The 13,652-nt window shown below is 41.0% G+C and overlaps 1 protein-coding gene across 1 annotated transcript in view; it reads left to right on the forward strand.

Annotated features, from left to right (window-relative positions):
- LOC126237044 (transmembrane protein 164) overlaps positions 1-13,652 on the forward strand; it is a 183,590-nt gene that overhangs the window by 23,537 nt on the left and 146,401 nt on the right. The window contains exon 2 of the mRNA XM_049946805.1: positions 9,469-9,585. Within this exon, the coding sequence (XP_049802762.1) occupies positions 9,469-9,585 (117 nt within the window). The remainder of the gene's footprint in view (positions 1-9,468; positions 9,586-13,652) is intronic.

Genomic DNA, 13,652 nt, shown 5'->3' on the forward strand with positions numbered 1-13,652 from the left:
CGAAAAGAAGTCTCAGAATCATGGTAACAGAGCATTAATGTGCCATAACGCTTTCATTGAAATCAAGCGAATAGGGGAACCTATGAGAACATATCCCCTTTCTATATTCACAAGACATTGGAAGGTATTTCTGGGTCTCTAAAAAGTGTGGAATGGCTATATGTAAGCTCCTGGGATGTAAGGTCAGAGGTGACTACCCAGTTGAGTCTGAGTTGCATAACACCCTTAACTTTAGCAAGGGTGTGGTTACCTGCTCTGCTGTAATGGAGGTGGACCCTGTGGAGTTACGTGAAGAATGGAAAAATATGGGCATCACGGAAGTGCAGAACTATATGAGGACAGTCAATGGTAAATTGGAAAAATCGCCAACACTTATTCTAACGTTTAGTATGCTGGAATTACCTGAACATATCCTTGCAGGTTATATCCATCTTAAGGTATGCCCATTTGTTCCTAACCCAATGCGTTGCCACAATTGTCAAAGATTTGGCCATATTACTATGGGATGTAATGGGAGGGCTACGTGTGGCAATTGTGGAGGCTCAGCTCATGAATCAGGCAATTCTTGGACATTTCCTCTGAGATGTATAAACTGCTCCAGGGATCACCCAATGCGGAGCAGAAAATGTGAGGTTTACACCGAGGAAAGGAAAATTAAAGAGTTGAAAGTAAAGAGTTACATACCCTATGGTGAAGCTAAGAAAGCTTTCAAACTATGCAATCTCCGGTTTTTGCTACTTCTTTTGCATAAGCCCTTAAGATGTCAGTCGCTAAGTGTGACGCTTCCACACAAACTCAGACCACAGATTCAAGTATGAGCACATGCAATTTGACGGTGTACCTGTGGGGGAAATGCTCCACTTGAAACTGAAGTCATTCAGAAGCTGTTAGCAATGGGCATAACATCTAAGCCACATACAACTAACCACCATCAGAAACCAACTAAGCCGTTCCCACAACTCAGGCAATCACCACCTACCATCACTAAAGAAAAATGTTTTTCGAAAAGTAGTTCAAAGTCCGATAAAGTGGCAGTTAAACCTTCGGATCAGCAAGCTCTCTCCCTCTCTTATGGGGACTATGCTCTGGAGGATATGGACTGCCAATCGGAGGAACCAGAGAGCCAGGAACCGGCTGACGTTTTCCATGTTGGAACTGGGATCAGCTTCGTCTGCAGCCAGACATACTGCTCCAGGACCTGATGAGATCCATTAAGCCATGCTTCATCATCTATGCCATGAGGACAGCTCCTCTCGTGTGTCAATCAGATCTGGTTTGATGGACAGTACCCCACGACTTGGAAGGAGGCAATATTAATTCCATTCTGGAAACCAAGGAGGACCTTAGCACCCCTAACAGTTAGCAGGTGTATGCATAAGACTCTTGAAAGCATGGTCAGCTGCTGCCTCGTCTGGCTACTCGAATCCAGAGGTCACCTGAGCCAGTCCCAGTGTGGTTTCAGGTGCTACCATTCCGTCCTTGACAACTTAATTCTACTGGAGATGGTGATGCAGGAGTCCTCCTTACACCAGAACCATATGATTTGTGTGTTTCTTGATCTCGAGAAAGCATATGACACTTGGAGGTACAACATCCTTCACCAACTTCATAAATGGGGACTGTGTGGATGCCTGCCACTTCTTATCCAAACCTTTCTCGAGGACTGGCGTTTTTTATATCGCATTTTTTGCCCGTAACTCTCATAGGCCTTAATGAGGCTGGCAGAAGTCAGTCACAGGTGGGATTTCTTTTGCTGCAGATGAGCCCTGCAAGACCCCTTGCCTTCTCTGCCCTTTGTACTGTTTCAACTCGTATCTTTTTACTTCTTGAATTATTTCTCAGCTCTGACATCAGTATTGCTTTCAGTGCTTTGGCCTTAGCACTACTAGATACATTCATAAAAAAATTGATCAAATTTATGGTTGTTGTAACAAACCCTAGATACTCTCTCTCCTGACTGAGGGATTAATGATCTCATTATTTAGTCACTTAACCAGCCCGCCAGCCAACCAAACAACCAATCAGCTGAACTGAAAGTTAGTCTTGTTTGAGCATAAAACAATTGTTTTCTTGTTGAACTTATTGAGGAAAAATTTAAAATTTTGGCACAAAACCTCAGTTACCAAAATGGAAAGCATCTGTTTCCTGTTTAAAACAGAAACCCATAATCAGTCACAGGCATTGCTCTCCAGTGAGAAAGTTGGTGATATTCCTGTCACTGTCACATGTCGCAAGAGCCACAATTGGCACTTACATTGAAGACTGATGAAGAATTGCATGCAAACTTGGAACAATGATTTGTCCCATATGTCCACTGTAGTATACAACCAGGATGAAAAGATAACAAAATAGACACCGGCATGTTTGTTTTAACATTTGAAGGGGACTTATTGCTTGAAATGGCAAAAGTGATATGTTCCGCCTCACATATGGTATGTTAAATGTCTGCATTATGTGCATATGTTTTCATGCTACACAAATTTCATCTGTGGAGATTGCAGATGATACTGCATGAGAACACTTATTGTGACCAGTCACCAATACATGGGAACTGTGGAAAGCAGCAGTCCCCTCAGTCTTTGTATTGTCCTGTTTTATAGTAGGAAAGTACGATACAGAAATATGAAATCTTTGAGGCCCTAAGCATTGTAGTCACTGGACTTGATTCACTATGTAGGATCCAATTTGCAACAGGAACCTTTTGAACTAGCACTGTGAACAGCCCACTCGTGGAGATCGGGGTCCCCCCCCCCCCCCCCAATCCAACTACTCAGTTATGCTATACATGTTTGCAGCTCCCTTAAGCATCCAAACTACTGTGTCCCTATTCCTAGTAGGGAGGTCCGACTCCCGCAGCAGAGACCCAGAATTGGATCACAATTGCATTTTGACTGCAGTGTCTCTGCTCTGAACTCCAACTTTCCCCATTGTTGCCTCATCTCAGGGAGCAGCTGCGTACACCACAATGGCATGTACCCTGACCATGAATCTTTCAATTTGTTCTTTTTACTGGAAGATTCAGTTGATCCCGTGGTGTTTCGCCACCTGTTCGTGGCTGTCCTCTTATCATTTCCAGGTCCAGAAGTGGTACACATTGACAGATCAGTGGTCAACGGGTGAACTGGTTTTGCATACACACATGCAAGGTGCAGTGAACTATGTTCCTTGCTGAATGGCTGCAGTGTCTTCCACTGTTGGACAACTGGTTGGTAGTCATACCAATATAAAAAGCTGTGTAATGATTGCAGCACAGATGGTAAATGATATGGCTGATTTCAGAGGTGGCCCAGCCCCTGATGGGTTGGGATAAACCTGTTACAGGACTGGAATAGGAAGTGCTTGGTGGGTGCATTGGGCAGGTTTGGCACCCGAGTCTTCCACAGGGATATGATCCATGTGGCAAGGGGTTGATATTGAGAGTGGCATGGGTATGGAGTAGCATGTTGTGGCAAGGTGGGCGACGAAACACCACTTTAGGAGGGGTGGGAAGTATTTTGGGTAGGATATCCCTCATTTCAGGGCACAATTATAGGTAATCAAAGCCCTGATGAAGGATGTGGTTCAGTTGTTCCAGTCCAAGGTGGTACTGCGTGATGAAGGGATACTACTTCATGGTTGATTCTTGTGGGTGGTAGGAGGATTGGAGCTGCAATGGGAAATGGCATGGAAGATCTGTTCGTGGACTAGGTCTATGAGGTAGTGCCTGTCTGTGAAGGCCTTGGTGAGACATGCTGATCAAGGGAGTTCTTGTCACTGCAGATATACCATCCTTGGGTAGCCAGCCTAAATGGGAGGGATTTTTTGGTGTGCAGGGGATGACAGCTGTCAAAATGCAGGGCTGTTGGTGGTTGATGAGTTTAATATCGACAGAGGGTAGATAGAGCCATCAGAGAAGAGATGGTCAACATGTAGGAAGGATTGGATTTAAGGACCACCACATAAAGTGGGTGGTAGTGAAGGTGTTGAGGTTGTGAAGGAACTAAGATAGCATGTCTTGGCCCGGAGTCCACATCATGAAGATTCATCAATGAACCTGAACTAGACTGGGGATTTGGTGTTGTGGGAGGCTAGGAAGGTGTCCTGTAGATGGCCCATAAAAAGTTTGCTATAGGAGGGCACCATATGGGTACCCATAGTTGTGCCGCACATTTGTTTATATACCTTCCCTTCAGATGAGAAGTAGTTGTGGGTTAGGACAAAGTGAGGTAGTGGATTTGGATTCCAAAGGACATTGGGAAAGGTAGTGTTCATTAGCAGTAAGACCACAGGCCGGAGGGATGTTGGTGTATATGGAGGTGGCATGAACAGTGACAAGTAGGGATCCAGGAGGTAAAGGGGTGGGCACGGTGGAGAGTCGGTAAGGAATTGGATAGTGTCTTTGACGCGGGAAGCTAGATTATGGACAATTGATTGGAGGTGTTGGCCAAACAGGGTTGAAATTCTTTCAGTGGAGGCACAATAACCAGCCACAATGGGACGTCGAGGATTGTTGGGTTTGGAGATTTTCGGGAGCATGTAGAAAGTGGGTGTGCTAGGCTTCATAGGGTGTGGAGGGAAATTGACTCAGGAGAGACATTCTGGGAAGGGCCTAAGGTTTTAAGCAGGGATTGGAGTTTGTGTTGGGTTGTTTATGGCTGTTTTTCTTCTACTGAAAGGTTGGTGTTCTGATGAAGGGACCTGGGGAATGATGGTGAGGCTAAGTTGGTGGTAAAGAATTCCTGGAAGGTGATCAGCAGGTGGTTGGGTGGGAGGGGGGAGGATCGTGAATGGATGATGCTATGAAATGGAAGGGGCAGGCAGGGTTCAGTGTTGGAATTAGGCTGGTTCTGGTTGGAGGGATTGGTGTCAAAAGTGCTTCCAATTTCTTCTTCCCTACATTTTTGATATTCCTACCTGGAGTTTCCGTTGTTTGAAAAATGAGGAATGTTTTTTGTGTAAATTTTTTGAATTACTCTTTTGAAACTCTTAGTGATGTCTTGATTGGTGTGTAATCGCAACTTCATGTAGTGTAAAGTTTCTTCAGATGTTGTGTACCCTTCTATAAATTATATGAATGTGCTCCACATTATCTCTGAATTTTAAATCAGTTTTTTGATGTTCATTGTATGTCAAATTATATTTGGAATTATATCTGATACGGTAGGCTGGAAAGGAACCCATTACCAATATTTGTGAATGATCATATTCTCATATACTCTATTCACTGTCACCCACATGACATTTGACCAGTAAGTTTAAGTATATTGTTTACAGTCAACAAAACCACGCGATAGGTATGCAGCACCATTGGTTTTGGTGTCGTGGAAATGGTGAGTGTGTTGAAATCAGCGATTAATAAAGTAATTATAATAATGGAAATGAAGACATGCAGAGAAGGAAATTCAAAATTTCAACGTCCTCAGGGGTGCAAATTTAGACTCAGGTCACTTTCTATCAAAAATAAAAATTCTACCAAGAGCCCATCAGACTAAAAACACTACCTGTATTGTGAAGTATGGTACAGAGAAACTTAGGACTAGCAAAGATTTTAAGGTGAGCTTGAATCAGAACTATAAAGGTTGGGAAAAGTTGAAAGATGCACTGGTTGACACTGCAAAGGAAACAGTTCACCTGGAAAAGAGGAAGAAACATGCATGGTGGTTGGTAGAAGGGGATAAAGCAATTGGAAAGCTTGGGTTGATTGTTGCTCTTATAAAGCCCCAGAAAATCTAAAGAACTTCCAAGAAGTAAGGAAAACCACTGCTAAAACTATCAGAAATCTCAAGAGGAAATATTTGCAACAATGTTTAACTCAAATAGAAGACGACTTCTGGAAGAACAACATGCGAGACTTCTATAGAACATTCAAGACCAACTTAAGTAGATATGGTCCTCCAAAACTCAGCTTTAAGAGTAAAGAAGGAAAGACAGTGTATGGAGATACGGAAAACAGTTAGATCTTAGTGGAATACTTTGAAGACCTCCTGAATTGTGAAGTGCCATCCAAGACATTCAATTATAATGAGAAAGCACCAAACCCTGACTCAGAACCACCAGCTACAGAAGAGGTTAAGAACATTATAAGAACCTTGAAAAATAACAAAGCACCTAGGGAAGATGGGATCATTGCAGAACTCTTAAAGTATGTGAACGAGAATGTGATTATAGAACTAAAACAAATTATATGAAAAATCTGGGAAGAGCAGCAGCTTCCAGAAGGTTGGACATAGACACTAATATAACCTATACACAAGAAAGACGAAAAGACGGAACCCGGGAACTATAGGGGAATTTCTTTAGTACCTGTGACCTACAAGGTACTCTCAAAAGCACTTAAATAGAGTGGAAGAACAACTGAATCCACAAATTGATGAGTACAAAGCAGGCTTCAGAAAGGACAGAACATGCACAAAACAGATCCTGAATCTAAAACTGATAACTGCTTATCAAAAACAGAGTTCATGCTTACATTCATAGACTTCAAGAAAGCCTATGATTCTGTAGACAAACACACACTGTTCCAAATTTTAAGGGAGATAAGTTTGGATAGAAAATCAAGTGAACTGGTTAAACAGATCCAAAGCAACACAACATTCAAGGTCAAGTTCAGAGGAAAGCTGTTGGAGGCCTTTAAGATTAAAACTGAGGTTAGACAGGGAGACAGACTCTACCCTTTGCTCTTTGGGTCCTTGATAAGGTGGTCAGAGAGTGGCGACAAGGAGTGAAAGGACTGGGTGGAATACAACTGGGGTGTAAGAATAAAGGAGTAGGGGTAGATTGTGTACCATTCGCAGATGACATTGTGATCTTGTCTGAATCACTAGAAGAAGCAGTTAATCAAACCACAGAACTGCAGATCCAGGTAGCTAAAGCAGGCAAACAGATCTCCATCGAGAAGACACAATACATGATAAACATCACGACAGTTCCTAGATGGATGACAACAGGAGGAGGGAAAATTCAGAAGGTGGAGGGATGCAAATACCTTGAAGAATGGATAGACATTGGACTGACCGAAAAAGAAGCAATGGGTGTACGAATTAAAAAAAATGAGCTTACCATATAAACTAACTATCAACACCTACAATAAGAAGAATATTTCGATAAATGCAAAATTGAAACCTTACCAAATAGTGATCTGCCCTGAAGCTCTATATGCAGCAGAAACTGTCAACTTCATAACAGCCAGAGTGATCAAGAAGCTAGAACTGATAGAACAAAAGATTCTCAGGAGAATATTAGGACCTTGAAGAACAGAAGATAGTCAATTTAGAAACAGAGCCAACCAGGAACTGTATGCCAAGATAGAAAAATTTCTGACATCAGGAAAAGGAGGAGCATATTCTTCGGACACATCCTCAGAATGGACCAGGGGAAGTTAACATAGCAAATCACACAATTTCTGATGAACAAAAAATCCAAAGTATGATGGATCCAATACATACAAAGAGATCTGGAAGGAATGAGGATACAGAAACCAGAGATATACAACAGGGTGATTTTTAATTAAAAAATTCAGGCCTTCAAAGCTTTTGAGGACAGAATGAGACACAGAACAAAATCATCTTGGACAGAAGAATGAAGAAGGTTGCAAAGTATGAGAATCAAAGAATATTGGGAAAGAAGAAAGACCAGAAGGAACGAAGCTGAAGCGAACTAATGTGGTCCTAAGATGGCCAAAATGGAGGAAGAAGAAGAAGAATGGAAATTCCTGGGTGGAGCATTATGTAAAACAAGGGAAAAACAACCACTCACATGCAACTGGATGATGCATGGGACACAGAGACCGCTTACCAGGAAACAGCATTCACACTAGCCTTTGAGCTCTTGCTTTTTTTATAGCAAAAGTACATCCATTCACATTTCACATTCACATTCACATACACATATACATAACAACAGACAACCAGATGCACCCCATTCCTGTGGCCATGGCAGTGACCTGAGCTGACAGAGGTGGGGAGGTGGTAAGGAAGGACATAAAGAGGGGCACAGGGAAAGAGATGAGTCTTTGGACTGATGGTCCTGCAGCTGCACAAGAAGAATAAAGTATTACAGAGAGAGCAAAAAGGGAGGAAGGTGGAGATGAAGAACAAGAAAGGTAGTGATTATAGAAGGGATGAAAAGTGGGAAAGGGGGGCAGGGGGAGAGGAGGGTTGGGGGAGGTAGAGTGATGGGAGAAGACTGCCCGATCTGGATGGAGGAGAGTTATGGACGGGAGAGACAAGGGAAAAGGTAAAGTGATGCAGTGGGTACAGGTGAGTGGAATTTTAGGGCTGGGGGATTGCAAGAATGCAGGATACACTGGAGAGACAATTTCCATATTTATAGTTCAGACAAACTTGTGCTGGAAGGGAGTATTCAAAGGTCCTGCATAGTGAAGTAGCTGTTGAAGTCATTTATGTTTTTGTGTGTTCTATCTCCACAATCCTCAGTCTCCCCCTCCCCTCCTCCCTTTCCTCCTCTCCCTCTTCCTACATCTCTTTTTGCCCTACCCCCCCCCCCCCCCCCCCTACTCCTTTCGCCTTGTTGTACCATCGCAGAGTCATCTGTCGAAAGACCTGCCTCTTTCCCCGCTAGCCATTCTTTGCATCCTTCCCTACCTACTCCCCCTCCTCCCACCACCACCACCACCACCACCACCACCACCACCACCACCACCACCACCACTGCCATCAGCTCAGGCAAATTCTTTAAACAACTGAGTAGCAGTAATCAGTCCCACCATGGTCATGGGAATTTGTGTTTGAGTGTTTGTGAATGACTGTACTTTTGCTAGAAAGAAGATAAGAGCTTGAAAGCTAGTGTGAATGCTGTTTCCTGTTACATCCCTCTGTGCTCCACGCATTAGTACATTATAGGTGGATGGTTGCCTTTCCCTTATTTTATGTAATAATAATGTAGACTCTCAAACTTAAAACAACTATGTATGAGGATGGTGTGCTGTCTCATACTCATTTGAACATTACCTGTTACTTGATTTTTTTAAAGATGTTGCAAATAAGAAACTGCTAAAATTTAACCACAAAATCGGAGACATAACGCCATCACAAATAAAACCGCCACACATCTCTGATGTGTCATCAGTCTGGTGCTACATTTTAAATTGGGAAATGTGATTATGTATCATTAAAATCCAATCAAAGGAGCTGTAAAGTTTCCATTCATTTTGAACTTTGGAAATTATTAATTCCTTCTTTAGAAACTAAAGAAGGAAACTATAGAGAAATGCTGAAAAGCATTCTAACACAAAGTGTATTCCTAGAACATGGCCAAAAGAGCTATTAAAGATGCTGGTGAAAAGTGAACTGAAAACTGAGCTGTAAGACTGTTCTTCTTATCTTTCTTGATTTATTGATCTGGCATTCTTGTTCTTCCATTTTCAATATTAATTTATGAAAGACACTGTAGTTAGTGAACAATGCCTTTAATGTAGCTTGAGTTATTCATTTTTATCTTTAAACATGTGCTTTATGTTTCTTTTTACAGATATATTTACTAAGTGCACCACCAAGTAAAGCAGTTACATCTGTGTTTCGCATACACTTAAATTTCTTGAATGGTGCTGTTCTTGCCTTCATGTTTCCAGTAACAGAAACAAGACTAGTAAGTATCTAAATTCTTATCTTCTTTAGCACTGCTTCACGTATTCTTACTGTTGTTCTTAACTATTTTCAGTTTCCATCTCTATCTCATAAGTCTTCAAATTTTTCCTTAGATTCTGTGTTCTCACAGGTTACCATCACATTTATACCCAGTTGTTTGGTGGTTTTATGTAACGGTTTCTTGATTATATGCAGTCTGTTTCCTTCTTCCCTCCATAGTACTGTCTGTAGTAAGCATTGGTAAGTTAGAAGAATTTAGTTCCCTAACGGAAATTGCCATAACAAGTAATTTCATAAAAAAGATACTTGGCATTTATCTGGTAATATTTGCATCTGGTTGCATATTTATTACCAGATAAATGCCAGTTTAAATACAGTCACGGATCTTCATCCACAATGGATAGACTGAAAAAAAAAAAAAGATACTTTATTATCTACTAGTGATGCGGCCTGTCTTCCCACAGGTATCATTAGGCATCTGCAGCCAAACAACTTTATTGGCATCCTGTATTTTGTCTGGGGCCATGAAAAAAATTCTGAGAAGGTTGACAAAGTGAATATCATCACTTTCACATAAGTTGCATGTTGTAAGCAGTGCATGCCAGGGAAGTTACCTGAACACATGAGTGTTGTGTGTTCCATGTTGAACTGGCTTTTGGAGTGACATCTCGGTCATTGACGGAAGCACATTGTAATGTAAGTTATAGGTTTACTCCAATGTAAATATTGTATGCAAGTCAAGGGTATGTGTGTGATTGAGTACACATCAAAGGCTGGCTGATGTGGCACAAATAAGAGAGGAAAAAAAAAGAAAAGGAAAAAACAGCCATAAGCTACATGTTCAGCTCATGTTACAGCACTTCTCCTGTGAAGCTTAGTATGCACTGTTATGCATTGTTGAGACTCATTGCCACAATTCTTTGTCGTGGACTCTTTATGGCAGACGTATCACAGTACCATGCAAAGAATCGTATCCACAAGATTCAAGGAAAGCAGAAAGCTGGGTCAACTCCTGTGCTACTGAAAGGATGTATTGCATGTATCAACAAGGTAGTGCCCATGCCTTTATGAACTTTAAAATGCCTAAATCTCCTTCTCGGCAGTGGAAGATTTATGTACCAATCTTCTGTATTACTCGAAAGTGTGTACTGCTGAAAAACTTCCTTTACATAGATGAAGTAAAGCTGCATCCCAAGCTGTATTTTACTCTGTACGTAAATAATTGAAAAGCACAGGTTTTGGATGCTCGTGTTTTTTTAATAACAACCAAGACAACCATACTGTGCTGGTACTGCAAACAGCTGAAAGCAAGGGAAAACTACAGCTGTAATTTTTCCTGAGGTCATGCATTTCTACTGTGTGATTAAATGATGATGGCATCCATTTGGGTAAAATATTCCAGAGGTAAAATAGTCCCCCAAACAGATCTCAGGGTGGGGACTACTCAGGAGGATGTCATTAGGAGAAACAAAGCTGTCATTCTATGATCAGTGTGTGGAGTATCAGATCCCTTAATTGGGCAGGTATGTTACAAAATTTAAAAAGTGAAATGGATTGATTAATGTTAGATATAGTGAGAGTTAGTGAAGTTTGGTGGTAGGAGGAACAGGACTTCAGGACAGGTGGATACAGGGTTATAAATACAAAATCAAATTGGGATAATGCAGGAGTATATTTGATAATAAATAAAAAAATAGAAATATGGATAAGTTACTGTGAACAGCATAGTAAACACATTATTGTAGCCAAGGTAGACACAAAACCCAGACCTACCACAATAGTAAAAGTTTATATGCCAACTAGCTCTGCAGATGGTGAAGAGATTGAAGAAATGTATGATAAGATAAAAGAAACTGTTTGGGTAGTTAAGGGAGATGAAAATGTAATAGTCACGGTGGACTGGAATTCAATAGTAGGAAAAGGAAGAGAAGGGAAAAACAGAAGTTGAACATGGACTGGGGTAAAGGAATGAAAGAGGAAGCCATCTGGCAGAATTGTACCAAGAGAAGCAATTTAGTCATAGCTATTAATCAGTTTAAGAATCGTGAAATAAGGTTGTATATGTGGAAGAGACCTGAAGACACTGGAAGGTTTCAAATTGCTTATATAATGCTAAGACAGAGATTTTGGAACCAGATTTTAAATTTTAAGATGTTTCCAGGACTCTGACCACAATTTCTTGATTATGAACTGCAGATTAAAACTGAAAAAACTGCAAAAAGGTAGGAATTCAAGAAGGTGAGACCTGGATAAACTGAAAGAACCAGAGATTGTAGAGTGTTTCAGAGTGAGCATTAGGGAATGGTCGACAAGAATCGAGGAAAGGAATAGAGTAGAAGAAGAATGGGTAGCTTTGAGGGATGAAATGGTGAAGGTAGGGATTTAGTAGGTAAAAAGATGAGGGCTAGTAGAAATCTTGGGTAACAGAAGAGATACTGAATTTAATTGATGACAGGAGAAAATATAAAAATGCAGTAAATGAAACAAGTTAAATGGAATACAAACATCTAAAAACTGAAACAGACAGGAAGTTAACATGGCCAAGCAGGAATGATTGGAGGACAAAAGTAAGGATTTAAAAGCGTCTATCACTAGAGGAACCATAGATGGCACCTACAGGAAAACTGAAGCAACCTTTGGAGAAAGGAGAACAACCTGCATGAATATCAACAGCTCAGATGAAAAACCAGTCCTAAGAAGGGAAAGCAGGAAGGTGGAAGAAGTATATAGAGGGGATGGACAGGGGATGTACTTGATAAGATTTGCTGATGACATTGTAATTCTGTCAGAGACAGAAGAGCAGTTGAAAGGAATGGATAGTGTTCTGAAAGGAGGATATAAGATGAACATCTATGAAAGCAAAATGAGGTTAATGGAATGTAATCAAATTAAGTCGCGTGATGCTGAGGGAATTAGATTAGGAAACGAGATACTTAAAGTAGTAGATGAGTTTTGCTGTTGGGGCAGCAAACTAACTGACGATGGCTGAAGTAGAGAGGATATAAAATATAGACTGTCAATGATAAGTAAAACGTTTTTTAAGAAGTGAAATTTGTTAACATTGAGTATAGATTTAAGTTTCGGGAAGTCTTTTTCTTTAAGTATTTGTATGGAGTGTAGCCATATATGGAAGTGAAACATGGACGATAAACAGTTAAGACAAGAAGCTTTTGAAATCCAGTGCTACAGAAGAATGGAGAAGATTAGATGGGTTGATTATGTGACTAATGAGGAGGTACTGGATAGAATTAGGAGAAAAGAAATTTGTGGCACAACCTAGCTGGAGGATGGGACCGTTTGGTAGGACACATTCTGAGATATCAAGGGATCACCAATTTAACAGTGGAGGGAAGCGTGCAAGGTAAAAAACTGTGGAGGGAGACCAAGAGATGAGTACAGTAAGCAGATTCAGAAGGATGTAGGTTGCAGTAGTTACTCAGAGATGAAGAGGCTTGCACAGGATAGAGTAGCATGGAGAGCTGCATCAAACCAGTCTTCGAACTGAAGACCACAACAACAGTTTCTTTGCTAGGCAGTTGTTCTGAAATGATTGCAGTCCACTAGATGCCACTTACACATCTTGCCTGCAGTTATCAAACTGGGAAAAAGGGAACTGTAGTGTAACTCGGAATCCAAGCCTCATTTTGTTTTTGGTTAATCTCCACACCATTGAGAAGTGAATTCTGGATTAAAAAGGCCGAGTGAAATGAATTAGCCACCTAGGATTCGATCCTACGGCCTTTAGGTTTCTAACAAACAGCCTAACCACTAGACCATCAAACAACATTTGTTATGCTTTCTGCTAACTCAAGGCACTGGTGCTTTTTTGAATTATGGCTGCTATTTCATAGGTGGCAGTGGCATTGTTTTCACAACTTCATTCATCTTAATTCAGTCAATTTGTACAAAATGTTTGCATACAAAAGTGCTGCACATAGGTCAGTGTTCCTATTAGTGAAAACTGGATCAAAATCCCTACAACAGTTCCTGAGATTATCCCACATATGACAGATGCTACAAGGCAACTTCAATTTGTGTGTGTTGAGGTATGGAGCATAGCATAATGAG

The sequence above is a fragment of the Schistocerca nitens genome, chromosome 2 (genome assembly GCF_023898315.1).
Source record: "Schistocerca nitens isolate TAMUIC-IGC-003100 chromosome 2, iqSchNite1.1, whole genome shotgun sequence".
Taxonomy (NCBI): domain Eukaryota; kingdom Metazoa; phylum Arthropoda; class Insecta; order Orthoptera; family Acrididae; genus Schistocerca; species Schistocerca nitens.